The sequence below is a fragment of the Somniosus microcephalus genome, chromosome 18 (genome assembly GCF_052327205.1).
Source record: "Somniosus microcephalus isolate GS21.2 chromosome 18, FLI_Smic_1.0, whole genome shotgun sequence".
Taxonomy (NCBI): Eukaryota; Metazoa; Chordata; class Chondrichthyes; order Squaliformes; family Somniosidae; genus Somniosus; species Somniosus microcephalus.
The window spans coordinates 14,661,208-14,687,100 of NC_141004.1; the positions used below are offsets into that span (position 1 = coordinate 14,661,208).

General features: G+C 46.9%; 1 protein-coding gene across 2 annotated transcripts in view; it reads right to left on the reverse strand.

The window, feature by feature from the left end:
• Window positions 1-4,218: 4,218 nt before the first annotated feature.
• The window catches only part of nfasca (neurofascin homolog (chicken) a), a 240,547-nt gene continuing 218,872 nt past the window's right edge, over window positions 4,219-25,893 (reverse strand). The window contains exons 26-27 of one of the 2 annotated variants that reach the window (XM_086011089.1): window positions 25,064-25,112; window positions 4,219-15,613 (exon numbers count right to left, since the gene is read on the reverse strand). In XM_086011089.1, coding sequence (XP_085867215.1) covers window positions 15,370-15,613; window positions 25,064-25,112 — 293 coding nt within the window. In that variant the 3' untranslated portion in view covers window positions 4,219-15,369. Of the gene's footprint in view, window positions 25,113-25,893 lie in introns of both variants that reach the window. The other variant, XM_086011085.1, reaches the window with a different exon arrangement.

The window sequence follows — 25,893 nt, forward strand, 5'->3', positions numbered from 1 at the left end:
AGCTCGCCCCGTTATCAGCTCGCACTCCCAGCAACGTAGAGGGCAAAGCATTTTCATAGAAACATAGAAGATAGGAGCAGGAGTAGGCCATTCAGCCCCTCGAGCCTGTTCCGCCATTCAATGAGACCATCCAAACCCTGTCCCTGCTTTCTCCCCATATCCCTTGATCTCTTTAGCCTTAAGAAATATATCCAACTCCTTCATGAATATATTTAATGAATTGGCCTCAACTGCCTTCTGTGGTAGAGAATTCCACAGCTTCACCACTCTCTGGGTGAAGAAATTCCTCCTCTTTTCGAGCTGAAGCATGCAGGAAAAAGTCTAACTAACGGGACACGCTCCAGCAAAATTTGGGACAAAATGTCTTACATTTTGGGATGTACCGGCACTGCTCAATGTCTAACTATACAATAGCGTAACCCAGTGGTCTAACAATTACACCCCTTCACGATTTCAATTGGATATTCATGACTTTCGCTTGTATGCATCTTCAATCTCTCCAAAGATGGACCGAGGAAACACTTGCTAAGACGTGGCCAGATACGAGTCGTTAAGCTACTTTATTTCACAGCAAGTGAACACAGCAAGGAGAGTTATGATCAAACTCGCTCATTTCAATCAGTGCAACTTGTCTTCGTGTAATAATACACAATAATGAACGCATGACTCTTCCTCACATTAGTGGGCTGGCGTGCTTGACTGCTACAGAATCATTTCTAACTACTCTCTCCCACATTCTAACCTTCTTGCAGCCCCTGCTGGGCCCCTGAGTATCTCGCAGTTTTATGTTTCAAAAACCTGACTGCCGATGTCTCTGTACAGTATCTGCCTCTGTTCACCGCCAGACAGGAATCAGAGACTAGCCAATACAGTGGGTGTGAGGTGTTTTCTGATTGGCAGGCTAATTAATTCCTTATTGCTTACAGACTATAAGGAAACAACATCTAAGGTAGCTGATTAGAATCTTAACTACCTATTGTCTCAGAGACTTGTGTCAATACACACCCAACATTTTAATAGTAACACTTTTTTCCCCCCAAACCGTTGTGTAAAAATGGTAAAAAAATCTGGACATATGACAGTTGCTGACCTTGAATTCTTCCGTTTGACTTAAATAATGGAGGCATCATAGATTGCCCCAAGACTACACCATCAAATTACTGCTTGGGAACCAGCTATTGACTCGTTTTATTCTATGCTGTTGGATCAGAGGTGAGCTGCACATGCAGCGAGTTGTGGGTGGCTGAATTATGGGCAGGGAGCGATAGAGTCACATGGGTCCCATCAGTGTGCCGTTGATACTGGGGGAATCTTGCCATATGGAAAAATTGCATAGGCCTCTCAAGCTGCTGGTTGTCCATGGGGAATGATCTGAATTGGAAATAATACGTCAGCAACATGTACTAAACACCTCCACGCTGCTGACTGACTTTGTGTGGTCCATATCCTCTTGGGAACCCTGGAAGGATCTAGATGCGTAAAAATTGAGGGTTATAATGACCTTTGACAGTCATTGCAAGTAACGTTCCTGTGGTAGAGTTTGGCTGGAGGTCAATTTGGAGCACAAGGCAATAGTCTGTCATGGCCTCGCTGGTGAAGTGGAAGTCAACCTCTATCTACAAATGTGAGTTGGAGGTCAGCGATGGATGTGATAAATATGCCTCTGGAGCAACTTTACCTATTGGGTCTCTCACCTTTGCTCCTCCTTCTACCAAATAACAAATACAGAGGGAGTCCCATTGTAAGTCTCAATCTCTTGTCAGCATTAATGTCACCTCAGCCGTTGCCTCGAGGCAACCAAGGTGAGGCAGGTTGTAGTGATGATGGAGTTTATATTAGAGAGAGGCACAGGTTGTAGTGATGATGATGGAGTTTGATGATGGAGTTTGATGATGATGGAGTTTGTATGAGAGAGGGGGACAGGGTCATCTGGTGGCATGATAGCCTGTAGTGGAGAATGAGACAGGTTGTATTTAATTGGGGAAACATAAATTGCTGAGTGGGGATTTATTCACTGACAATATAACACACGTTATTCTGAAGGCAAAACTCAGCAGGCCAGGCAGCATCCGTGGAGAGAGAAACAGAGTTAACGTTTCAGGTTGAAAACCCTTCATCAGAACTGGAAAAAAGCAGGAAATAGAATAGATTTTAAAGCAAGTTAGGGGCTGGGAAAAAGGGGAGGGGATGAAAGAACAATTTCACCCCCAATGTTTTATGACTACCCAGTTGTTTGGACCAATTTCCAAACAGAAATGAGAGGTCCCCATGCCCTTTCACACCATAGTGTTACTTCCTATCAGTGCTTTTCCCGAGCCATAGCTTTGTTGTAAACAACCATTGTTGCTCTTACACTACCCCCTGCTGTGATGAAAACCCTGTGTTTCAAATGCTTATGCTATCAGCATCGAGGGGAAAAGACAGGCTTTTCGAAAACACGATTTAAACTGACTGTCTATATTACTGTTTTGTCTTTGTTTGAAATAAAGTAATATAAAAACATATCGATATTCTTACATCCTCCAGTGCTACAAGCATTCCCCTCACACAATCTCCTTTCCTCTGAATTTAGCCTCTTGCATTAGCCCCTTTCTTTGCTCCAACGTTGGCGGCTGTGCCTTCAGCTGCCTAAACCGCAAGGTCTGGAATTCCCTCTCTTTATCCCTCTGCATCTCCATATTTAAACCACTTCTTGAAACTCGCCTCTTGACCAAGCTTTTGGTCACTCCTCCTTTGGCTTGGCATCCTTTTCCCTCAAATAGCCTGGGATGATTTATCATTTTTTTAAATTCATTCATTCACAGGATGTGGGCGTCGCTGGCAAGGTCAGCATTTATTGCCCATCCCTAATTGCCCTTGAGAATGTGGTGGTGAGCCGCCTTCGTGAACCGCTGCAGTCCGTGTGGTGAAGGTGCTCCCACGGTGCTGTTAGGGAGGGAGTTCCAGGATTTTGACCCATCGACGATGAAGGATCAGGGTTTCTCTGCGGTGATAGAGTAGCAGACACTCTGTTGAATCTTTTTGAATCGATTTATTCATTGGACGGAGTCATCAGCTTCTCACTGCATGGGTTTGGCGCTGAGTTTGCAATGTGGATAAGATGTGACGAGGATACTTAACCCATCATGTTTATCCTAAACAATCCTCCTCTGATATTCACAATGTTTATCACAATGGTGCCCGTTGGTTTATAATGAGACAGTCCTACGGAGGGGGGCATAGACTCAAACTGAAGTCAAAGTTCCATTTTTTATTTGTTTATGGGATGTGGCCGTTGCTGGCAAGGCCGGCATTTATTGCCCGATCGTGGCCGGCACCCCACGGGAGGAGGGCAAAAGGGACAGGTGACTTGGAGGGGATCATGGAGTTGGTGGTGTTCCCATGCACTTGCTGCCCCAGAAAGCTGTGGAAGCTACATCATTAAATAAATTTAAAACAGAAATAGATAGTTTCCTAGAAGTAAAGGGAATTAAGGGTTACGGGGAGCGGGCAGGAAATTGGACATGAGTCTAGGTTCGGAATGGTCATGGCCCTGTGGGTAGTGGAGTGGGCCCAGGGGCCATGTAGCCTGGTTCTGCTCCTACTTCTTGTGTTCTAATTCTGTGTTAGATTTCAGGAGATGGTTTTATTCCTGTTCCTGGCTGGGGTGGAGATCGCCTTTACAGAACGTAAGTACTGTAGAAAATATAGGGACAGAGTGATCTCCTGGAAGAATTTCGATCGCCTAGATGGGTCGGAGAGGAATTTCCCAGATTTTTTTCTCCCAAATTGGCCATTGGGTCTTTTATCTGGTTTTTCGCCTCTCCCGGGAGATCACATGGGTTCGGGTGGATGGAGAGTGATAGAAGATTTGAGGTTAGGATCAGATCAGCCATAATCTTATTGAATGGTGGAGCAGGCTCGAGGGGCCGATTGGCCTACTCCTGCTCCTATTTCTTATGTTCTTATGTCCTTTGAGGTGGTAGAGGTCACGGGTTTGGGAGGTGCTGTCGAAGAAGCTTTGGCGAGTTGCTGCAGCGCATCTTGTAGATGGGACACACTCACTAAATAAATGCAGGTTGCTCTTGATATTATTACAGCTCCCCCAAAACTTCAACCTGTAGCACAGTGCAACACCTCCAGTCATGTGGAACGACCGAAGGAATCAAGTGGACCTCCAGCTGAGTCTGACACTTTGGAACAGCAGTTGAAAGAAAAGAATCAGACGCTTAATAGCAATGTGTTTGAAGAACAATATGCTTTTATTTTATGTTTAGTTTGTTTCTATACAAAAACAGTCAGTTTTATTTTTTTTTACAGTTTTCCCAGAGGAAACAGTATATCTGGATGGTTTGGCTACTTCGACCTCCCATGCAGTCAGTTTAAATAACCATGTTTATTAGCCTTATCTACACACACTATGACCATCTCGTGTTACTCTACATTATTGTCTTAGATGCAGTCTGTGGGAATGTCAGTTTCTCAGCAATAGGTATATCTTTTACAGGGAATATATTAATATATTTATAAACAGGAAAAAAAGAATGTGCAATTGAATACAAACTCACCCACATAGCACACTGCTCGCACGATGCCACACAAATCAAGGCTATTAGAGACACAGCAATTTTGGTTAATGTGCGTGGGTTAGTTTCAAACCAAATGCACAAAAGGAAATCTCCTGATAGAGACAGCGTCCTTAATGTGAGGCGATAAAAGTGGTACCCATTAGTATTTGATGAGTTTTGTGGCAATTACTGTTGGCCCTTGTCTCTGTGGTCCCCTCTGAATACAGCGGGCCACAGCATGGAAAGAGGCCATTCAGCCCATCAGGTTTGTGCTGGCTCTTTGCTAGAGCAGTCACTAATATGATTATTAGCCTGTTTCTTCCTCTGCTTCAAAGATTTATCCCATTTTCCCTTAAAAGATGCAATGGTCTGTGCTTCCACTACTCTCTGTGACAAAGCATTCCATGCTCCAACAACCCTCTGCATAAAGATCTCTCTCCAAACATCTCTCCTCCCTCCCTTACTGAACTTTAAATTGATGAACCCTTGGCATTGACTCCCCAATCAGAGGAAGTGGTCTTTCCTTATTCACCCTATCAAAAACCTTCATTTAAAAAAAACCTCCATTGAATCTCCTCTTAGCCTTCCCTGCTCCAGTGGAAATAGTCTCAATATCGCAAGTCTCCCCCCATAACTATAGTCCCCCAGCCCTGGTGAATCTGTGCTGTATGGTTCTCTGTGGCTTTATTGTCCTTTGTGATGGTGGTGCCCACAACTGCACTCTGTGTATAAAACCCCCAAAACGCTATTTGTCTTTTTATGGCTTTATCTACCTGCATTTGCACTTTCAGGCAATTATGTATTTGAACTCCTAGGTCTGTTTGTCTGCACCCTTCCATGTCTTTCCACCGAGTCTCATTCCCTGTTTTCCTCACACTTCTCCCCATTATATTGCTCATCTGTCCTGCCCATTCTGCTAACCTGTCCGTGTCCTCCTGAAGTATTTTAGTCCTCTTCACTGTTTGACAAACCCCCCACTTTTGTGTCATTAGCAAATGCCACCTATGCCCAAGCCCAAATCACCCATATATACTAAAGAACAAAAGGGGAATCAGTACTGATAGCTGGGCTATAACGCTTCCAACACCCATTAACCCAAACCCTTGTTTTCTGTCCATTAACCAACGTCCTATCTATGCTGCTAATTTCCAAATAGCCTGTTATCATCCTTGATGTTTCTTGTATTTGTAGAGTAGCATTTTCTATCAACGACTGTTTTCCCTCGTGATATGAGGGAGAACCTAAGCAGCTGTGCCAAGATACAGAATACACTTTTAATATTACAGATCAGCTACTTGAAACTAGTCTTTACTTTGAGAACTTCCTTCGTTGTCTTTCTCAGAAAAATTATAAGTTGCAACACCGCTCGTGACGGAAGAACAATTTGTCCCATCATTCCAGAATAGCCTCATGACTAGTTTTAAATTTAGGAGAAGGGCCAACGTCATGAGTATAAGACACCACCTAGGTTGAAGAGAGTAGGAGTGAAGATGGAATAAACCAAGAAGCAGAAGGGGGGGGGGGTCCAAAACTAGGGGCCAGAAACATAAGAGAGTCACCAATAAATTCAATAGGGAATTCAGGAGAAACTTCTTTACCCAGAGAGTGGTGAGAATGTGGAACTCGCTACCACAGGGAGTGGTTGAGGTGAATAGCAGAGATGCATTTAAGGGGAAGCTAGATAAACACATGAGGGAGAAAGGAATATTAGGATATGCTGATTGGGTGAGATGAAGTAAGGTGGGAGGAGGCTGGTGTGGAGCGTAAACACCCACACGGACCAGTTGGGCCGAATGGCCTGTTTCTGTGCTGTGGATTCGATGCAATTCTATGTTAGGTGGCATCAAACATGGATTTCAAAAGCCTTCTCCACAAAAAAAGTGACAGGACACAAAGGATTTACACGATTATTATACGTGTCCAATTCTAAACCCCCTCCTGAATGAATGTGCGGAACATCGGGTGGGCTGCATAATGGGCGGGCATTCCTCCGTACCCCATATTCTAACACGCGCTCTGTGCATGGGATAATCTATGCCAAAATTCACCCTCCCATCGGTCCCCTGGATTTCTCTGATGCCACGCTTAACCAACATCCGACATTTGATAGCTCACAGGAAACCAGTTGAAACAAACCTGTGATTCTCCAACGTGATTTAGGCCTGGTGGGGTGGTGGATACAGATTCAATAGTAGCCTTCAAAAGGGAATTGGATAAATACTGGAAGGAGGAAAAAATTGCCAGAAATATGGGGAAAAAACGCAGGAGTGGGACTAACCTTCGAAAGAGCCAGCGCAGACGCGATGGGCCGAATGGCCTCCTTCTGTGCTGTACTATTCTATGATTCTATGAACAATGCCTTGTGTTTTGGAACATCGGAAGGGGCAATCATAGAACTAAATCAAGATGTACATGACTCATTTTTTTTTAAATGCTGGGTACACACAGCGCGTCAGTCAGTGCCTGAACGAGTAAAATCAACACTGTGGTGGGGCCTCCCTTGATAAACCAGGACAGTTTATGCGTTAAGTGGCCGCAGTTTACAGAGGCGGGGGATTTTTATTTTTTTAACCGAAATTCACCGACTCACGCATTTATAGTTGAGGCCGAGCCGAGACCTACAGGAGAACGAAGTAGGAAAAGGGGGGACGCTGTCTCTTTCAGTGAGATTCCCATTTAAAGAAAAAAATGCTTTGTTTTATTGCCATTTCCCTGGTTCTTAGTGCAGTAGAACATCTTACTTAAGGGCAAGAAGGAGGTTCAACAATAATGAGCAATTTAATGCTGATATACTACAAGGCCCGTCCACAATGATCCCACGCACCTGCCTGCTGCGGACGGATGGTCAGATCACTTTAGACAAGGCTTGTGGTCTCTCAAAGAAGGTGGTCACTAGCATGGTTTCTGCTATATTGACATGTTTTTTTTAATACTGGGTTATTGTACTGTCAGGGCAAGGGTGCAGAAAAACATTTAGATAAATATGATGAAAATCCTTAATACAAATGCACGCCAAAGAGTTTATTGCATTATAATCATTTAATGAATATTTCATTAATCTTCAGTCACCCGCCAAGGACAAAGCCATCATTATCCTCAGGACTTCCTTCAGCTTTGCAGTTTCCGAAGGCAGTGCAGGCCACGGGAACAAAAGTCCCTCACCTCCATTGACAGATCAGTCCACCAAGAGAAGGCCACAGGGTCCTGGTTTTATTTACGGTGTGAAGGTTCACACCTCAGTAATGTTTACACTTACAGACTTTTATTCTGCACTGCATCTTCAATGAGCTCCTCTCACGCGACACCACGTTTACTGGCAGGTAGCTCCCGTCACCAATGGTCTGTAGCTTGAGCAACGCCCCAATTTTAAAATTCTCATCGTTTTCAAATCCTTCCACGGCCTTGCCCCTATCTCTAACCTCCTCCAACCGCACAACCCTCCGAGATCTCTGCGCTCCTCCAATTCTGGCCTCTTGCGCATCGCCTATTTTATTCGCTCCACCATTGGTGGCCGTGTCTTCAGCTGCCTAGGCCCTAAGCTCTGGAATTCCCTCCCTAAGCCTCTCCACCTCTCTCTCTCCTGCTTTAAGACGCTCCTTAAAACCTACCTCGTCTGGCCTAATATCTCCTTATGTGGCTCGGTGACAAATTTTGTTTGATAATCGCTCCTGTGAAGCGCCTTGGGACGTTTTACTATGTTAAAGGCGCTATATAAATGCAAGTCGTTGTTGCTGTTTGGAGGAATGGGCCGACTCACAGCGGACAAAAAAGTTATCGGGGGGCACAACTCGGGGACCTGCCAAGAACCTGTGCGCCTGTAGAATTAATAGAACACTGCATCATGGGCATGAGGCGCAGCTCAGGGGCGCCACCTGTTGCCATGTGGAAATATTGGAAAGGGGGCAGGCTAGAGACGGGGCAGGAGGTTAGGGTCATGGCTGATGATCTGAGGCTTGCTCTGCTGCTGATAGGAGCAGGAGGAGACCATTCAGCCCCTCAGGCCTGTTCCGCCATTCAATGAGATCATGGATGATCTGTTTCCTAACTCCATCCACCCGCCTTGGCTTCATATTCCATCATACCCTTGGCTAGCAAAGATCTATTGATCTCAGATTTAAAATGATTGATTGAGCTGGCATCTACTGCTTTGTGCGACGAGAATGCACCACAAGATTTAATAACCTTGATAATAGCCATGAAAAACAAGTGGGGGGTGTGGGGGGCGGAAATTGGACAAGCTTTTCATCTGGCTTATACTTAGAAAGTTATTGACAACACACTCAAAGAACAGTGCATTTGGTCTAAACCAGCCAAGTGGTAACTCAACCCAAGGTCCCCATTGCCTTGCGCATTCTTTTTCACTGTATTATTGTTGGTCTTCTCTACAGCACTCTCTAGCAGTTGTGGTAAAGTGCATTGACCTGCTCATCGAGACTTTACACAATGAGGCTCCCAAAATCTATGGTAACACCCAGAGAACAATGAACGCTCATTTTACTCCTTGCTACCGAGTTGCTTACTGCAAATGTTCAGCCTTCACAGAGCAACAAAGTTTGAATACTCGATAATACTCGTACAAAGAAAAACACCTGTGGGATATAGGGGTAAGGCTGGCGCCCAGCATTTCCCGCACAAGTTCCCTATCTGGGCCTGGTTAACAAGTGACGACTGAGCCCCTTTATCTCTCCATCCCCGCCGCGCCCCCCCACCCCCCCTCATCACGCTGAACAGCATTGAAAGTCCTATGGATAATCCATCCCAGGAATCTCGTTGACTTGGTGACTGATTACCTTATAACCATTGCTTGTCAGAATAAACCTACAAACAAGTTTCATCGATAAGCTTTGCCAAAAAAAATATAAAAGATATGCGCTTAAATACGTAAAGAATTCTCTGTAGAAATGTAGACGAAGAGTGAAGTATCCTTCAGGTTGTCAATGATAAACTGGTACACATGAACAATGGGCTTCTAATCGGTCTGTTCTTCTCACTTCATGTGATACAAGCCATCGGAGTCACGGTGCGCACGGACTAAGTTATTGGAGGAGAACGATTCATGGCTACGGTGATGAGACTCAGAGCAGGAGGAGACAAGAACCAATGGGGGGTGAAGACAAGAACCAATGGGGGGTGAAGACAAGAACCAATGGGGGGGTGAAGACAAGAACCAATGGGGCTCACTTCATCCTGATATGGACTACATTCACGGGTAGAAGCTGTGCAGCAAGGAATATTAAAACGAGATACCATTCATATATATTTTCCGCCGGCTGTGCACTGTGCAATCTGCATCAGCTCCTGTGCACTGGTTAAACTGTACAGCTGCCCCCCCCCCCCCAACCCCCCAAAAAAAAGAGGTGGTGCCATTCGGGGCTAGGGGAAATTTATACTGGGTGATGCGGAGCCAATGACAGAGAGGAAGGCAGGCTGTCCTGGTGATGAAGGAGCTGGTATTTGCTTGTTTTTGCTCCTTGCATTGGCACAAGACCTAGATGAAGGACACACACTTCCTGTATAAATAGTGTACATCTCTTGTAAAGATGGTAGGCAGGCCCAGCATGATATGTGTGTGATATGTACGCCAGTCCACAGTTAGTCTGTACTGGGTATGTCCCTGATATCTCTCTATGCCTGCAATGCCAACCAATTGGCATTTACAAAATGACTGTTCCTTCTTCTTGATCTGCCATATCAATTTATCATCAACTCAACCTGAGAAGAGCTGGGAAGTGGCGGGGGGCGGGGGCGGGGGGAAGGAGGGTGGGGGAGGGTGGTAGCAGGATGGCTTTTACTTCACCATGGCTACTGTAAACAACTTTCTTTTTCGAAAGAGGTCAAGATTAAGTTGGTGGCGGAGGAGAGGGGAGGGAATCTGACGCACAAAGGTGGGGGGTCAAATTCCTTGAAGTGTTGGAGTTGTTTCCGGACATAAATGGAGCATGTTTAATACCAAGTGGAAAGCTTGAAGAAAAAAAGAGCCAGCAATCTCTTGAAGGAAGGCAGAGTAATATTTGTACCATATCGCTTTCCTTTGGACAGACCCAGCGGTTTCTATCCCTGGGAGGAGGAGGCCACGAATGATCTGCATTATTGTGCAGAGACGCCAACTGGTCCATCGAGCCTGCCGCCCCACTGATCTCAGTACCACACTAGATCCAATCCCTATTCTAGTGTCCTGAGGTATAGGTGTTAATTTTAACCTAATGCACCCATTGGGAAACTGACGGGATCGGCGGGGGGGGCGGAGCTGGTTTGAAACCCCACGGGATTTTACTCACCATTGAAGTCAGTGAATATCGGGCGGGATGTAGAACCGGCGCGCCACCCGATCCAGAGGGTTTCCCGCCCGCGCGTTAGGTTAAAATTACAACTCAAGTTCAATTCCCTCCACTGCCCCTCCCCCCCTTCCATCGACAACCCCCACCCCCACAATCTCCAAACTAATGGGATGTGGAAATCTCCGGAAACAGTCAGGCTTTGACGTTAATTTAATCAGATGGAATTTATAGTTTGCAAAATGGGACTTGAAAAGATGTTTAAAGTCTTTTTAAGGCTTGAGGACTTTGGTTTCCAAGTAGCAACCAGGAGGAGGACCTCTATATGTGAGCGGCCGAGAGCCCAGAACATCAGAAGCTGGATGTGTCTCCGCTATCCCGTCTGAAATCAGATGGTAAGCACTACCGCAGTGTTCCCACCCCTGAGCTGTATTTCACTCCCCATTGCCCCTGATGGACCTCCACTGGCTGCCCACCATCCCTTCCCCGTCTGCTACAAGTGGGCAGGTGAGCCTGATGGATTTTTTCTGCCCCCTTTACTGCTGCTACCCCAGGACCAGCTGAAGAAGGTGGCATTAGCTCCAGGGTAGGGGCGTCTAGGCCCTCAAACCTTCGAATGAAGGGAGAAGGCCTAGTAGAGGCCTCCTCTTCCACCAATTCAGCCTCCAGGGCTAACCTTTGAGGGCTTCAGTCTCAACCCAGGTTTGCAAAAGCTCACTTCTTCTTTGGGGCTTTTTTTGTTGTTGAGGATTTCCTCTTCAGCAGTGGCAGGCTTCCTCTTAGCAGCAGGAATCCCACTGTGAGCCCTCCCTATGTGTTAAGTGACCACCCCCCCCCCCAACCCCAACCTAGGAAAATCGGCCGGGGTCATCGTGAGGTGGGAGGGGCAGAGTGAAGTCCCACCACACCACTACTCTGCCTCAAACAGGGGAGTCCAACGTCAAATGTCTGAGGAAAAAGTTAATTTTTAACCCAAATACTAGAGCTCGCTAGCTCAAATAGGCAGAAGCTGGATGTTACTATCGTGAGTAGGTAGTGACTGGAGGCTGTTAATATGTGTAACTGGAGGCTAGAATGGTTAACAAAGGCAGGAGGGGATTGGAGGTTCCTAATTTAACAGGTGGGGACTGGGAGATGCTAACCAGACTAGGTGGGGACTGGGAGTTGCTAACCAGACTAGGTGGGACTGGGAGTTGCTAACCAGACTAGGTGGGACTGGGAGTTGCTAACCAGACTAGGTGGGGACTGGGAGTTGCTAACCAGACTAGGTGGGGACTGGGAGTTGCTAACCAGACTAGGTGGGACTGGGAGTTGCTAACCAGACTAGGTGGGACTGGGAGTTGCTAACCAGACTAGGTGGGGACTGGGAGTTGCTAACCAGACTAGGTGGGACTGGGAGTTGCTAACCAGACTAGGTGGGACTGGGAGTTGCTAACCAGACTAGGTGGGGACTGGGAGTTGCTAACCAGACTAGGTGGGACTGGGAGTTGCTAACCAGACTAGGTGGGACTGGGAGTTGCTAACCAGACTAGGTGGGACTGGGAGTTGCTAACCAGACTAGGTGGGACTGGGAGTTGCTAACCAGACTAGGTGGGGCTGGGAGTTGCTAACCAGGCTAGGTGGGGACTGGGAGATGCTAACCAGACTAGGTGGGACTGGGAGTTGCTAACCAGACTAGGTGGGACTGGGAGTTGCTAACCAGGCTAGGTGGGGACTGGGAGATGCTAACCAGACTAGGTGGGACTGGGAGTTGCTAACCAGACTAGGTGGGGACTGGGAGATGCTAACCAGACTAGGTGGGACTGGGAGTTGCTAACCAGACTAAGTGGGGACTGGGAGATGCTAACCAGACTAGGTGGGGACTGGGAGATGCTAACCAGACTAGGTGGGGACTGGGAGATGCTAACCAGACTAGGTGGGGACTGGGAGATGCTAACCAGACTAGGTGGGGACTGGGAGTTGCTAACCAGACTAGGTGGGGACTGGGAGTTGCTAACCAGACTAGGTGGGGACTGGGAGATGCTAACCAGACTAGGTGGGGACTGGGAGTTGCTAACCAGACTAGGTGGGGACTGGGAGTTGCTAACCAGACTAGGTGGGGACTGGGAGATGCTAACCAGACTAGGTGGGGACTGGGAGATGCTAACCAGACTAGGTGGGACTGGGAATTGCTAATCAGACTAGGTGGGGACTGGGAGATGCTAACCAGACTAGGTGGGGACTGGGAGTTGCTAACCAGACTAGGTGGGACTGGGAGTTGCTAACCAGACTAGGTGGGACTGGGAGATGCTAACCAGACTAGGTGGGGACTGGGAGATGCTAACCAGACTAGGTGGGACTGGGAGATGCTAACCAGACTAGGTGGGACTGGGAGTTGCTAACCAGACTAGGTGGGACTGGGAGTTGCTAACCAGACTAGGTGGGACTGGGAGTTGCTAACCAGACTAGGTGGGAACTGGGAGTTGCTAACCAGACTAGGTGGGGACTGGGAGTTGCTAACCAGACTAGGTGGGGACTGGGAGTTGCTAACCAGACTAGGTGGGGACTGGGAGTTGCTAACCAGACTAGGTGGGGACTGGGAGTTGCTAACCAGACTAGGTGGGGACTGGGAGTTGCTAACCAGACTAGGTGGGGACTGGGAGTTGCTAACCAGACTAGGTGGGACTGGGAGTTGCTATTTGAAAATAACCATAAATCACTGAGAACTTAGAGCAGAGCTACTGGTTTTAGGGCCATTAGGGATGGGCAATAAATGCTGGCCTTGCCAGCGATGCCCACGTCCCATTAGCAAATAAAAAAAAGGTAATTATTATGCGTTATTAAGTAAAATACAAAATCCCTCCAGGATGTCATCTACATGGATATTCTTGCTTCTGTGGAAAGGAAATCCAGTTTTGACTTTCAACAGGTTAACTGATCTTGGCACTGAAATAATAAGTCTTCACTTGAAATCTCTAAAGGTGCCACATGAAGTGAGATTCAGAACTTAACTAAAGGCCACAGTCTGAAGTTTAAGACAGTGCAAGTCTTGACATTATTATTGCTTCATTCGTTTCGAGATGTTGGATTTACAACATGACTTAAGTTGCCAACCCTTCTTGTCCCACCTGCATTTAAGTTGGACAAAAGTAAATACAGAACATGATCTACAGTGGGCGAGGCTTCTACCTGAAAGGATTGAGGGCGGTGATTAGAATAAATAGCAAAGGCGTTATTAATTTGAGAAAATGAACTGTTAACTTGAGTGAGGGCAAGGTCTAGACTAACCAGAGTAGGTGGGGCGTGAGGGTCAATAACCAAAACAGCAGAAGGATGGAGATGGGTCGCTTCAGTTGGGGATTGAAGATTGGGAGCTGGGGTTTACTAACATGAGTGGAAGGGAACTGGGGTGGAGTGGGGGTGGGGGTGCTGCAACTTTGAAAACAACTGCAAATCACTCGGAACTGCTGCAGCTTTACAGGTAAGCTTGATGTGATGGGGCTGCAGGAAGTCCACCCATCGGAACCGTCACGTAAAACCTCAAATGGTATAAAGTGAGATGTCTGTGCAGTTTCAGTACCCCTCCCGTGTTTTGCGTGTTTCCTTCTGATAAGGGACAGGCTCAGGAGGAGACTCTCTCAGGTTAGACCAGAACGTTCTGCTCTGGTGACGTTGGGGCAAGAGGTGGAATCGATCATTCAATAGACAGAAGAGTGTAGCACTCACGATGCCATGGACTACAAGGGGGAACTTCCTTCACAAAATGTCTGCCCCGGGTCTTGACCTGAGAAATGGTGCCCATAAGAAATGATCTATTTTGATGTGTGTCACACTTAAGCAGCTCCATGTGTTCACGTAGCTTTGCAAGTTGTGTTGCTCTTACTTAACGTCACTCCAAATATTTCTGCAGTGTTGGACAGCTCTGGTCCAACCTTCAATTTTAAGAAGCATATAATCTAAAATAAGGGAGGTCCGAGAGGCACCAGTCAACATAGAGACATCTCTCCTTATCGCATCTTCGATTAAGTCGTATCTCAGATTAAGTACTGTTCAAAAACAAAGCATAATGATAAAAATCTTCTAATGGTGTTCGTCCAGTGTAGAGCTGTGGCCTGATGATATCTAGAGGTCAAGGACAGAGCTTGAAATTGGAGTATGAGAAAGCCCTAGCTACCATCATCTATACACAGTGTTACAGGTTACCCCAAAATGGTGTCACTTGCAATGTAAAATGAATGGGGAGAAAAATAGCAATTTCCAGACTTCTTCTTCCTCTTGAGGAGTAGGTTATTGAGTATAACTGCAACGCACGGTGGCTTGGGAGATCTACTGCTATGTTTCTCCAAAGCCTAACAAATCGCTCTACCTTCCACACTGCCGCTTTTTATTCCCTCTCTTTCTTCACACGACATCTCTTGTCTCCTTCACTGCTTGGCCCTTCAAGTTTGGACAATCAAACTTTTTTTGTTTTCCATATGCACGGACATTGGTAGATAAATCAAATGTATTTACTGTCTGGGTAGCACCTGTGCCCCTACGCTCCGATTGGTGGGTTTTCATCTTTCTCTTCACATTCGCGCCAAGGAATAGGCGGGATTGACGGGCGAGGTGGCCTCCGAGCTGTCGTTGCCCTCGGTCTCCTCTTTGTCCTTTTTGACCGTGTACTGACCGATGAACGACCCATCCTCGCCGAAACGAGAGTTCTCGTCGCCGTCGCCGTAGATGACTATGCTGTCATCGCTTTCCTCTTGCTTCACCGTCCCGTCCACTGAAGACTGGCTGCCTTGAGGCTTTTTGCTGTCTTCGTTGTCGCTGGCGGAGTAAAAAGGGGGGGTCATGGTCAAGGTCAATATCCATCTAACCGACCAGTGCCCTCCCTCACCCTCCCTCCTCCCCATGTGGCTTCTAAGTCATGTGATGTGCACCTCACCCAACGTAGGGCCCTTCCCAAAAAGAATGTCACGTGGTCCTTGCTGGAGGATCTACACACAGAGCTTGGGCTCTCCACAACAGTTACCTTTTTGTTCACTGACTTAATGCAGGCCGAACCTTTGTCATGAAATGAGTGTTCCACTCCATGAGCTTTGATAATCTGGTGGGCCAAAAATCACACACAACTCAACACCAATAATTCCAATAATACTTTAGAAATTAAAATGTCTCCTTACCTTTCTAAAGACCTGCATTTCCCATTGGTGGAATGAATAAGAAACAGAACGGAAGATGGAGACACGGACAAGACAAACAGAACAGAAAGAGATTGGTTAGGACTTTGATATTCAATCCCATGGAATTCATTTTACAGTCATTTCCTTCTTTTGAGTGCTGTGAGGACTGAAGGAATTTCAGAGTTTGTGGATCTGACCATTGATCCCAATCCTGGTCCATGACAGAAGAGAGTCCACTCTAATTCTAACACCTGGTCATTTCAGATTCAATCCTAATGCTAATTCCCAACACAAGAAGTTCAATCCTAATCCTTGACCCAATTAGGAGAGTTTAAACTCCATTCCAAATGTGACAAAAAAGATTGAGCCTCAGCTTCACTCCCAAACCTAACAGGTCTCAACCCTTCCCATTATTTAACCTCGATCTTGCATTCTTTTTCAAATCCTTGATCTGATCTCAATCCTTAACAGAAACATTTCAATCCCAACCAGGTAGTAGAAATTGAAAATGCAGGCAGAAATGTACAGCAGGCATTTAATGGCAAATAACATTCTCAGAACAAATCATTAGCTAAAATCATCTCCATCGTAGATCTAAGATTATACATTCAAACCGAATCCATCACAAAAGAACCTCAACCGTTTTGAGCACCTCAGTTAGGTTCAGACACCTCTCGTAAGCAGGGCGAGAGCTCCTTCACTTGTCGGAAAGCCCTCTCTATGGTACCAGACCAAGATCATCTTAAACCTTACTTTCCCACCCATCAGCACATTTGCACTTGCACCCACGAAGGCTTCCATGCAAGGTGACAAGCGTTTGGTGCACCGTGTCTGGCTCGGGGACCATCTCCAGATCAGTGGTCGACAAGAAAAATGTAAACGAGTTTGGATTTCTTTTGCTGGCCAATGATTCTGTTACACAAAACAACAAACTTCTCATTGGGTTATAAAGTTGCGCTAAAAACACCAGCAATGCTTGAAGTCATTTTGTCCTTGATGCACTTCCAATATATTGTAAGTCATTATGCTCAGATCTGAACTCCTTTTGCATAAACAAATCAACAACTGAAGGGGGGAACAAAACACATCATTGGATTCTCTTCAAGCGTTAGAATGAAAATCTAGAGTTTATTTTTTTGCAAATCACAATCAGCACCACCAGTTTTGACCATTTTCCAATCATGCTGGTTGGTCTGACCCAAACATTCCCTCCAGAAATCCAAACCAATCTCATCATCTTAACTTGACGTTTTCAATGTACAACATGCTCTCACGTCATTGTGTTGGAAAAACAGGGGATGGTTCATGCACGTAACATTTATTAACAGAGGGGGTGAATGTTTTGGAATGATCAATATCTAAACAGAATGAGGCCAAGGCAATGAAAAAGAAAGACTTGCATTTCTATAGCGCTTTTCACGACCAATGGACATCTCAAAGTGCTTTACAGCCGATGAAGTACTTTTGAAGTTTAGTCACTGTTGTAATGTGGGAAACGTGGCAGCCAATTTGCGCACAGCAAGCTCCCACAAACAGCAATGAGGCTGTGACCAGATAATCTGTTTTAGTGATGCTGGTCGAGGGATAGATATTAGCCCCAGGTCGAACTCCCCTGCTCTTCTTCGAATTAGTGGCCATGGGATCTTTTACGTCCACCTGAGAGGGCAGACAGGGCCTCGGTTTAACATCTCATCAGAAAGACAGCACCTCCGACAGTGCAGCACTCCCTCAGCACTGCACTGGGAGTGTCAGCCTAGAGTTATGTGCTCAAAGTCCCTGGAGTGGAACTTGAACTCACAACCTTCTGACTCGGAGGCGAGTGTGCTACCCACTGAGCCACGGCTGACTATGAAGGTACCTGGGGGCACTGCTTCTTAAAAAGTTCCGGGAGGCGCTTGACATCCAGAAACTAGATGATGCTTGTCCTCAATGGGCACCCAAACCACAGGTTACAACGGCCCCAGATCAGTTTAGTCTGTGATCATTGCCATGGTGACTGCGCATGCTTTTTTTTAGGTAATGCTGTGGCCATTGATTGTTTCCTGAAATCTGGTATCGAGAATGGAATATTATGCGGGTAGCGATCGATTAGAGAATTACTTCACTTGCGAGAAACCCTCTTCATGGATGAGTTTTGCCAGGATATATTTTCCAATCTCTCATGTACTTCGCTTGTACGACATCCCTCTGTGTACTATTTCAGACTGCTTTAACTTGTTCATTTAAAATGGGTTTCTGCCTGGCTAAAACCAGTGTGCACAGGAATATACCGTGAGTGCAATAAGGGATTTGTGCCTAAGTTTTACTGATCAGAAAATGTAATCTGCTATTTCTCTCCCCCACCCCATCCCAAGTCTACGTTGAGCAATAACTGATAATCGCGAACGATGCTATTTACATGTGAAGATGTCCCCCTTAATTAAGAAGGATAATATGAAAGGGCATTGGCCCTATGTTGGCAAAGAATAGGTATTTCCCCCAGCTCAATGTACTCTTTGGAGTTTAGAAGAATGAGAGGTGATCTCATTGAAACATATAAGATTCTGAGGGGGATTGACAGGGTAGACGCTGAGAGGTTGTTTCCCCTGGCTGGAGAGTCTAGAACTAGGGGGCACAGTCTCGGGATAAGGGGTCGGCCATTTAAGACTGAGAGGAGGAGGAATTTCTTCACTCAGAGGGCTGTGAATGCTGAGTCTTTGAGAATATTCAAAGCTGAGATAGATTTTTGGACTCTAGGGGAATCAAGGGATATGGGGATCAGGCAGGAAAGTGGAGCTGAGGTTGAAGATCAGCCATGATCTTATTGAATGGTGGAACAGGCTCGAGGGGCCGAATGGCCGACTCCTACTCCTAATTCTTATGTTCTTATGTTCCAACAGTGGCAATGGCTGGCGTCATTGGTACAATTACATCATACGGTGTACACATTCCTTTCTCTACATTGTGGCTCACTCCCAAAAGACTATGGGGTAGAAATTCCAATACGAGAGTCTTTATAAAGTGACAGCCAATAAAATGGCCACACCAATAAATTACACTGAACTGTTTCTTAACTAGGAGGAGGCCATTCAGCCCCTCGAGCATGTTCCACCATTCAATTAGATCATGACTGATCTGTATCTTAACTACTTCTACCCGCCTTGGTTCCGTATCCTTTAACACCCTTGTCTATCAAAAATCTATCAATCTCATTTTTGAAATTTTCAAAAGACCCCCCAGCCTCAACAGCTTGTTTTGGGGGGGGGGGGGGGGAAGAGTTCCAGATTTCCACTACCCTTTGTGTGAAGAGGTGCTTCCTGACATCGCCCCTGACCAGCCTGGCTCTAATTTTAAGGTTATGCCCCTTTGTTCTGGACTCCCCCCACCAGAGGAAATAGTTTCTCTCTATCTACCCGATCAACTCCTTTAATCATCTTAAACACCTCAATTAGATCATCCCTTAATCTTCTATACTCGAGGGAATACAAGCCTAGACTATGCAACCTCTCTTCATATTATAACCCTTTTAACCCCAGTATCATTCTGGTGAACCATGCTGACCAACATGTCGACCGCCCCGATGTAGTGGGCGCACCTCCCGACTTAGCTGCCCCAGACAGGGCAAAGGAGAAGGGCAACCAGGGCCTTTAGCTACTGCGTTGGCAGTTGGGAGCTGAGGCAAGAGGTCCTGGGATCTTCCTGCATAAATCTGGAGACCCGTAGGCTAGAAACGAAATGAATTTTGTCTTCTCTGCCACCTCAATTAAAAGTTATTTTCCCCTATTTTTGCGACGCTCTGCATCGCAGGTCGAGAGTGATTTGTCCGCAAGGTTGGACCAGTCCCATTCTGTAGCCATCTGGCTGGGTGCTGTAAGCAGTATTTGGTTTCTTTCACCCATCCCACCCCCTTTCCCCACCTCCATACAGAGAGAATGTTTCCACTTGTGGGGAAGAGCATAACTAGAGGCCATCAATATAAGATAGTCACCAAGAAATCCAATAAGGATGAGGAAAGATGGGAGGAGGCTCGAGTGGAGTATAAATGCTGGCATGGACTGGTTGGGCCGAATGGCCTGTTTCTGTGCCGTATATCCGATGTAATCCTGGTCCAACCCAATTAATTCTTGGGATGTGGGCGTTGCTGGCAAGGCCGGCATTTATTGCCCATCCTTAGTTGCCCTTGAGAAGGTGGTGGTGAGGTTCCTTCTTGAACCGCTGCAGTCCGTGTGGTGAAGGCACTCCCACAGTGCCGTTAGGCAGGGAGCTGCAAGATGACGACCCAGCGACGATGAAAGAACGGCCGATATATGTCCAAGTCGCAGTGGTGTGTGACTTGGCGGGGGACTTGGAGGTGGTGGTGTTCCCATGTGGACATCTGCATGCGGACCATACACACACACTGTCAAAAGTAATAGAGAATACTCTCCTTGGCTCAACTTTCTGGATAGATAGGAACTTTGTCAGATTCCTGATGGCATAGGTGGTCACGGAAAACTTGTGGAGAATCCCAAACCCAGGGTTTTCACTTGGGATCTAGAGCCTGTTGCATCAACTTATTAAAATAAAAATGCAGGCCGAGATGAACTTTGTGTTGGTGCTAGATGGGTGTTCCTGTCTGTTGCATTGGGCCCCTTCTCACCGCGAGCACCCCACGCGTTTGTGTTTTGAGCTCCTCACCCATTTCACACTCGCGACTTACAAATCCCGTCATTTCCATCAGGACGTCGAACACTACCCGCACCGCGCCCTGTGTACAAATGAAAGCGGTTCGTAGTCGACCGCTACCCGCATAATATCCCGTGCGTAAGTGAAAGTCCTCCGATTTGGAACTGGTGAGCGGGAAGGATAACCTGGATTTTGTATAATTCTGAAGATCACAGTAATACCTTTTGTCCAGCCTGGGTCTAGGGAGCGGTGAATAAAGAAACATAAAGGCATTGGTGAGTGTTAGCATGCACAGAAACACTTTCACAACAGAACAAGATTGGGGGCAATACACTGGAATCACGAATGTCAGGCAATGGAACATATCAAACAGAGTGGAGTGGAAATTGGAACAGAATGAAAGGGGGGGGGGCGAGAAATTCGTCTCCGGCGGTGGCGCGCAACGGGCAATAGCGGATTGGCCGCCCATTACCCGCAGCGCCCGATATTCAATTCTATTGATCGCCGATCCGATACTGCCCGATGTGCATCACTGCCCGAGTCGAATTTCTAGGCCGGGGAGTCTCACCATCCCCCTTTTCTTTTTATAGGAGGGAGGGAGGGGGGTGGGGGAATACAAGTCAAACTTTTCCAAAATTGTTACTATCGTTAACAACCCAACCCCACCCACCTGCCCCAACCTCCGCCAGTCACCACAGGTTCTGTGGGTAAATGAACGCACAAGAGTGGAACTGAGGTATACGAGTCATGGAAACGTATAAAATTCTGACAGGGCTCGACAGACTGGATGCAGGGAGGATGTTTCCCCTGGCTGGGGGCTCTAGAACGAGGGGTCACAGTCTCAGGATACGGGGTAGGACATTTAGGACTGAGATGAGGAGGAATTTCTTCACTCAGAGGGTGGTGAACCTGTGGAATTCTCTACCACAGAAGGCTGTGGAGGCCAAGTCACTGAATATATTTAAGAAGGAGATCGATAGATTTCTAGACACAAAAGGCATCCAGGGGTATGGGGAGAGAGCAGGAATATGGTATTGAGATAGAGGATCAGCCATGATCATATTGAATGGCGGAGCAGGCTCGAAGGGCCGAATGGCCTACCCCTGCTCCTATTTCTCTATGTTTCGAGGAAGGCGACCAGATTCAATTGCTGGCTTATGTTGAGCTCATTGATCTCAGTCGGGACACTACTGGCATGACACTAAGATTGGCTGCAACAGTCCCGAGTTTGGGAGGAGGGGTGGGAGGGAACAAATCAACTTGGGATCCCTCTTCCAATCGCTGAGCCAGGAGCTCTGCTGGGTGAAGGCAAGGGGCCAGGGGTGGGCTGCTGTGTCCCTCCCCTACAGTCCAACAGCCTAATCACACTGCCCCGGCTCACACATTCGGCGGGGGCAACCAGCCGGGGTGTGAAGGGAGGGCTCTTCCCAACTCCGTTCCAGCAAGGGTCACCTTGCTCGATTTTTTATTTCTGCTGATTTTCTTTCTTCCCCTTAACATTCTGGTTTAAAGTTCTGACGATCCTGAAGACGCAGCAGAACTAAATTAAGGGCCGCACACAGCCGAAATGATCGGATGGCCGAGGCACTGAAGTTGGATGACCATCAGGTAGAAAGTTAAGATTGCGATGTTCTCGCACAAACACTTAACATGCGCGTGTCAAACGCCTTCCTTATCACCCACGCTAAAATAGCGCAGAGAGGAGTGTCATGAATCTTATCATGACTCATGAAATAACACTGGGCGGCCAGCTGGTGGCGCCGTCCAAGGAGTATATATACTCGGGCGTGGGCCCAGCTTGTTCAGGACGTTTCTGTAACCAGGAACTAGTGATGTAACTAGAATCTCATGGTTGTGAAACAGTTGATTAAAGCCTTGTTTTATACTCAAACCAAGCACTTAGTAATCTTTTTACATCAAGGAGTGTTTTTTTAATCAGCTTGCTAAGTGTTCATATGAAAAGTACATTGATTGTAACTTCTACAATCTCCGCCCAAGGGGAATTCAGCTCTCTCGTAACTCCTTTCGACTCCCCTCAACAGGGCAACCCTCCTTCCAAGCACAAACCAGCCCACCGTGGCTCAGTTGGGGTCAAAAAGGCAGTGGAGTTACGAAGGTCAGGAAATGGAACACATCAAAAAGCATGGAATGGAAACTGGAGCTGAATTAAAGAGGGAGTCTCACAGCTGAACTGTGCAGGCTTTGATTCCTGATCTGGGTTGAGTGTGACAACCTTAACTTCAACGTTGCGAGCGCCTTTGGGCTGGAGAGGTGGGGCAATCAGCCAGGGTTCCCCGTTCCTCATGGCTATCCAGTTGGACAGCATTCATGTGTGGACAAGAGCGGGTGAGGACAGGTCCAGTGACCCGTACCGGGTGTGTGAACTGTGGGCGGGGTGGGGAGGAGGACAGGATTGGGCTCAGAATGTGGTTAGGGTTAGGATTACCTCAGCCAACGCTCTCAGCCTAGTCTCAAACATGAACCACAAACAATGAACATGAAGGACGAGAGGACAATCTGTGTGGGGAGAAGAAGCATGATGCGAAATAATACTACAGCTGGCACAGGCATGATGGGCTGAATGGCCTCCTTCCATGCTGTATCATTCTATGATTATCCCAACGCCGTGTGGGTCAAGCAACACGGATGGTGAGACTCACAGATTAAGTCCAAACCTTTTGTGGGTGATGTAGGGCTGGGCTGGGCCCTTTAAACTCTACATTCTATAATCACTGGGAAAATAAGCTGGATGTTTGAACACCTCTCTAACAGATGAACACTGACATTTACCATTAGCATTTTACATTGGCTCAGTTCTCCTGGTCCACTAAAACACGACAGATACTTTCATTGATATATTTCAGAGAAATTGTTCATGGTTTCCTTTTTATAGAAAGAACGAGCTTTATAGAAATACACGGCACTTTCTAACAACCCAGTTACACTCCCTATAATAATATAAGATATAAGAGTAAAGACGTCTTACTGCAATTATATAGGGCCCTGGTGAGACCACACCTGGAGTATTGTGTACAGTTTTGGTCTCCTTACCTAAGGAAGGATATACTTGCCATAGAGGGAGTGCAACGAAGGTTCACCAGACTGGTTCCTGGGATGGGGGGATTGTCCTATGAGGAGAGATTGAGTAGACTAGGCCTATATTCTCTAGGGTTTAGAAAAATGAGGGGTGATCTCATTGAAGCATACAAAATTCTTACAGGGCTTGACAGGGTAGATGCGAGGAGGATGTTTCCCCTGGCTGGGGAGTCTAGAACCAGGGGTCACAGTCTCAGAATAAGGGGTCGGCCATTTAGGACTGAGATGAGGAGAAATTTCTTCACTCAGAGGGTGGTGAATCTTTGGAATTCTCTACCCCAGAGGGCTGTGGAGGCTCAGTCGTTGAGTATATTCAAGACAGAGATCGATAGATTTTTGAATATTAAGGGAATCAAGGGGTATGGGGATAGTGCAGGAAAGTGGAGATGAGGTAGAAGTTCAGCCATGATCTCATTGAATGGCGGAGCAGGCTCGAGGGGCCGAATGGCCGACTCCTGCTCCTATTTCTTATGTTCTTATATTAACGCAATGGCTTCATTGCTGATGTTCAGAGTGTTTTGAGACACACTTTGGAGTCTACCACGGAACCTATGTTCCGGTTAAGTTGCAGATATTTCAAAGTCGCTGATACTAACAGATCCTGCTGTTTCTGATTTAGCATCTACCCACCAATGCGCTAAGTGAAGAGATGGTCCAATCTTGGCAGAAGGGCCAGATAAGCCTTAGGCCGAGACTGCCCAAACTCATTGCACAGATCTCGCCCGCAGAACTACTGGCGATTGAGTGAGTCTGCAGTTCGCTGTCCAACACACTGCAGCCCCCCCGCAAAACTAAGATATTCTTAAGCTTGTAAATATATATATATATTTTTAAATAGGAGTGTAGCAAGGGCGAGATGATGATGACAGACCCTTGAGCATAGCTCTCGTAGTTTATGGTGCTGTCTCAAAGCATCTGCCACACAAAGTCCTTTAGGTTGGGGTATCTGAGCTTATTGTCTTGATGGGCTCCACTACTACGTACCATGGATCTTTGAGGTGCTCGTACAGGGACCGAGGTTGCACAGCCGTTCTAGCAGAACAGGCAAGACCCAATCCTTGGACCAGGGCGGGCAGGGTTAAAATCGGCCCCTACAGAATCAGTTCCGGAGTTAGTGTCTGTAGGCAGCGCTGCTCCCTGCCTGGTTATTTTGGGTTTGTAAGGCTGCCCTTTCAATCGTAGATGGCGACTGTGCTGCCAGGAGCTCGAGGTGCATGCATGGTGCACAGAGGGAGGTGCAGCCATTCACACGGTCCACATTGCAAGGACCAGGCAGCCTGACAGACCCATGCCAGGGGCGGGAACCTCTCAGTATTAATAAAAACATGCCAACAAGGTAAAGGTGATGACCTACAAGTATCCGTTGTCGTCTTGTGAAGGTCGGTTCTCTTCAGTGGTCTTAACTGCATGAAGAAGAAAAAAAGACAAAAGGCATTAAAATGTTATGGGTAGCAACACGGCAAAGAAAAGAACGCGCATTTCTACAGCGCCTTTCATGACTGCAGGATGTCCCAAAGCGCTTTACAGGGCTGGATTTTAGCGCACAAAGGCAGGTAGGCTGGGGTCGGGTCAGAGGTTAAAATTTAGAAAATGGCAACCCCGACCCTGACCCGACCCTGACCCAAATCCGACCCCCGACCCTACTCCAGCCCGGCCCTAACCCAACTCCGACCCGTCCCAACCCCAACCTGACTTGACCCCGACCGACCACGACCCAACTCCAACCCGACCCGACTTGACCCCAACCAGATCCCAACCCGCGCACCTCCGGGTTTAACAGAGGTGGGACAGGGGAACCTGCCAAGGACAAATGCGTTAAAACTCCACAGCATGCGGGGAATCCCGGACTATCAGTTTTCCCGTCCAAATTTCTGCCCTGTGACAGCAATGTGATAATGACCAGATCATCTGTTTTTGTGATGTTGATTGAAGGATAAATATTGGCCAGGACACAGGGGAGAACTCTCCTGCTCTTCTTCAGAATAGTGTCATGGGATCGTTTACGCCCACCTGAGAGAGGAGACGGGGTCTCGGTTTAACGTCTCATCTGAAAGACGGCACCTCTGACAGTGCAGCAAGGTAAAGGTGATGACCTACAAGTATCCGTTATCTATCTCCTTCTTAAATATATTCAGTAACTTGGCCTCCACAGCCTTCTGTGGTAGAGAATTCCACAGGTTCACC